This window comes from Coenobita brevimanus, chromosome 53, assembly GCF_032717465.1.
Source record: "Coenobita brevimanus isolate Jiangsu-jjx chromosome 53, ASM3271746v2, whole genome shotgun sequence".
NCBI lineage: Eukaryota > Metazoa > Arthropoda > Malacostraca > Decapoda > Coenobitidae > Coenobita > Coenobita brevimanus.
Window position 1 is genome coordinate 38,421,305 of NC_137006.1, and position 4,310 is coordinate 38,425,614.

At 42.1% G+C, this 4,310-nt stretch overlaps 1 protein-coding gene across 1 annotated transcript; it reads left to right on the forward strand.

The window, feature by feature from the left end:
• Positions 1–479: 479 nt before the first annotated feature.
• On the forward strand, positions 480–3,050 carry LOC145400798 (uncharacterized). Its single transcript, XM_080273234.1, has one exon. The coding sequence runs from the start codon at positions 480–482 to the stop codon at positions 3,048–3,050; it is 2,571 nt and encodes an 856-aa protein (XP_080129360.1).
• The last annotated feature ends 1,260 nt before the right edge of the window (positions 3,051–4,310 follow it).

Sequence of the window (4,310 nt, forward strand, 5' to 3'; positions counted from 1 at the left end):
GGACGTTTACATAACCAGGCAGTTATATAAGTGTCCCTCAACTACTACCCTATCCCCCCAAAGGAGAATGATCAATGGGTACATGATGGCCATATCTGACGTTTCCAGTTCAAAAAAGCTCTTCTAGGCTGAGTAAAACTGTCAGTGTTACAATATCCATTGTTTATTGTAAGTTACAACATTCATCATTACACAAGTTTCCCCTGAAACGTTTTCTGTATGTTCGTCAACAAACTTTGTCACTGTAACCGACAGCTTGCGTTCTGGGGATTAAACCGCTAAAGCAACTAGCCCATGTGTCCATCACTCCTAACTATGTTTTATGGCCTCCAAAAGCATTATTCAAACATGGTGGCAGCAGTAAACTGATTTACAAGACCCAGCAGAGCATGTGAGCTGACGAGTGTGTGAATTAATCAAGCAGCTATAGTGAAGACCTGAGGTGAGAGAAGAGGGTGACCAGCAAGGCAGCCGATGAGATGGCGTCTTCAACACTAGCAGTACCCCAGAAGCTAACCCTAACAGGTGACACTGAGCATGCTTGGAAATTGTTTAAGCAAAAGTTTGAGCTCTATTTGCTAGCTGGAGGTTTGAGAAAGAGATCTGAGGAGGAGAAAGTGGCACTTCTTTTAACTCTTGGAGGAGATGAACTGCTTGAGCTCTATAACTCATTTGAATTTCCTGAAGTTGTAGGTGATGAGCCAGATCCAGCAAAAGTCCTCAAGACAGTACTCGAGAAGTGTGATAATCATTTTGCTCCCAGGAAGAATATACCGGTACTAGCTGTCAGATACAAGTTTAGAAATTGTGTGCAGCAGTCAGGAGAATCGTTGGATGCATTCATTACAAGAATGAAGAATTTATGTAAGGAGTGTGAATATGGAGCACGAAGAGATGATGACCTGAGAGATCAGCTTGTATTTGGTTGCCGGGATGATGCCCTTCGTGACAAATTCTTTGAGCAACAAGACCTAACCTTTGCTGGAGCTGTCAAGATTTGTGTTGATTATGAGGCATCAAGGAAGCAGATGGCAGTTTTCCATGGCAAGAATGGGGAATCAGTCAACAAGATGACCTTAAAGAAGTCTGCGAACGTGAGCCAAAACATTTCAACTCAAGAAGCTTCAGCTAGAACCAATCGGAGTCCGAGAACAAGGACAGCACCGAGGCAGGCTAAAGAGTGCAAGTTCTGTGGCCATTGGCATGTTTGGGAGAAGAAAATGTGCCCAGCTTATGGTAAAACTTGTTCAGCCTGCGGGAACAAGAACCACTACGCTAGCAGGTGCACATCCACGTCCAAGCCAGCACACAGAGGACACAAGCAGAGGCTAAAGAAGGTCAACAGCATCCAAGAGGACAACAGCATCCAAGAGGATGACAGCGACCAAGAGGACATCCAGTACATCATGAACATCGCGTCAAAGTCAAGCAATGAGGCGTCAAAGTCGAATATGACAACCATGGTAGTAGGTGGTCAATGGGCAAGATTTCAGGTAGACTGTGGAGCCAGTGTGAATATCATTCCACAACACTTAATACCCAATGTTCAACTTGAGTCCAGTAATACAGTTCTGTTCATGTGGAACTCTAGTAAGATTAAGCCTCTTGGGAAGTGTAGAATTATCATAACCATTGTTAAGAACAAGAAGAAGTACAGTGTTGAAGTTATTGTGGTAGAGCAAGAGTTCACACCAATTTTAGGCAAGAGGGCTTCTGAACAAATGAACTTGATAACTGTCAATTATGAAAATATTAATCATGTCCAGGATACATTTTTTAACTTTGGTGATGTGTTTTCAGATGATTTGGGTACATTACCTGGTATTGTGAAGTTGACAGTAAACCCTGATTCTGTCCCATGCACTGTAACTTCATGCCGTGTGCCGGTTAGCCTTAAGAATGAGGTATGTCATAAACTCAGTGAGCTTGAGAGGTCAAAAGTAATTGCCAAGGTTGAAGAACCAACACCATGGGTGAGTCGTATGGTTGTGGGTACCAAGAAATCTGGTGATATCAGAATTTGCATTGACCCACAAGCATTAAATATTGCCCTTGAAAGAGAAGTACACCCACTCCCTATAATTGATGATGTCCTTCCAGAGTTGTCCAAGGCAAGGGTATTCTCAAAGTTTGATTTGAAGAATGGATACTGGCATTGTAAGCTTGATGACCAGTCTAGTTTTCTCACAACTTTCCAAACACCTCTAGGGAGGTACAGATGGTTAAGGGTACCGTTTGGGTTGAAAGTGAGTAGCGAGATATTTCAGAAGAAATTAAACACTGCCTTGGAAGGTCTAAAGGGGGTTGTATGTGTGGCTGATGATATTATGGTGTATGGTGTAGGTGATAATGATGCTCAAGCCAACCAGGATCATGATGATAATGTGCATGAATTGCTTAAAAGGTGCAGAATCAAGGGTATTAAACTTAACAAGAATAAGACTGAACTCAGAAGTAAAGAGATATCCTTTTTAGGACATAAGGTTTCTAAAGCGGGACTAAAAGCAGATCCTGACAAAGTAGAATCTATTGCAAAGCTGAAAGCCCCTCAAAGTGTAGCAGAGGTACAGAGACTGGCTGGTATGGTAAATTACTTGGCAAGGTTTTTACCGAGACTTTCTGATGTGATGGAACCCATTAGACAGCTAGTCAACAAGGAGGTAGAGTGGCATTGGGGAAAACAACATGACAAAGCACTACAGAAAGTTAAGGAATTAGTTACGTCAGCCCCTGTGTTAGCGTACTATGATCAGTATAAGCCATTAGTCATTCAGTGTGATGCAAGCTCGACAGGCTTGGGTGCCGCCTTGTTACAGGATGGTAAGCTGATATCATATGCGAGCCGTGCCTTAACTCCCACTGAGACTAGGTATGCACAGATTGAGAAAGAGATGCTTGCTGTAGTCTTTGCTTTAAATAAATTCCACCAGTACACTTTTGGCAGAGTAACGAAAGTGGTGAGTGACCACAAGCCCCTTCAGTCAATAGTAAAGAAACCTCTAGATCGCGCACCAAAGCGACTCCAAGGGATGTTGCTGAGGGCTCAGTAGTATGATTTTGAATTACATTATGGGCCAGGAAAAGACATGCATGTGGCTGACTTTCTTTCTAGAGCTCATCTGTCACAAAATGAAGGTGGAGAGATATTTGAAGCAGTCAACATGGTATCATTACTTCCCATTAGACCAGAGCGTCTTGAGAAAATAAGGAAAGCAACTGAGAGGGATGAGACCATGATGATGCTTTTAGAAACTATCATAGCGGGGTGGCCAGAAACTAAAGATGAATTGCCATGCCAGCTAGTGCCTTACTTCTGTTCTCGTGATGAGTTTTCAGTCCAGAATGGTTTAATTTTTAAGGGAGAGATAGTTGTAATACCCATGGAGATGAGAGGAGAAATTAAGGATGCTATTCATTCATCTCACATTGGAGTAGAAGGTTGTTTGAGACGAGCCAGAGAGTGCGTGTATTGGCCTGGCATGAATGCAGAAGTCAAGGAGTATGTGTCTCAGTGTGAAGTATGTGCTAAGTATTGTAACTCACAAAGGAAAGAAACTCTTATTTCTCATGAGATTGCTAGTAGGCCATGGGGGAGAGTTGGTGTGGATCTTTTCGAACTGAGAAACCAAAACTTCTTGATAACTGTAGATTACTTTAGTAACTTTTGGGAGATCGATGTACTAAACTCCACAACATCATGTGCAGTAATTAAGACTCTTAAATCTCATTTTGCAAGGTATGGCATTCCGACAGTAGTGGTGAGTGACAATGGTACTCAATTTGCCAGTGAGGAATTTAGGCAGTTTGCATTGCAGTATGATTTTCAACATAAGACAAGTAGTCCTAAGTACCCTCAGTCCAATGGTATGGCTGAATCTGCTGTTAAAACTGCTAAAAGTTTAATATTGAAGGCAATGTATAGTGGGAAGGATCCATACCTAGCCATCCTTGATTACCGTAATACACCAAGTCAAGATATGGACTTGAGCCCTGCCCAGAGAAACTTTGGCAGGAGGACAAGAACCCTGTTACCAATGTCAAACAATTTGCTGACACCTCATGGTATTGATGTGACACTAGAAAACAAAAGAAACGACTGAAGAATATTAAGAGTGCATGGTATTATGATAGAGGAGCGAAAGAATTGGAGCAATTAAGGGAAGATGATGTTGTAAGAGTTAAGCCCACTAACTTAGGTGACAATGTGTGGAAGAAGGGAACTGTTATGAAAGAGGTTGATGTAAGATCTTATGATGTGATGACTGACTCAGGCATTTACAGACGTAATCGCCAACACTTAAGGAAGTCTA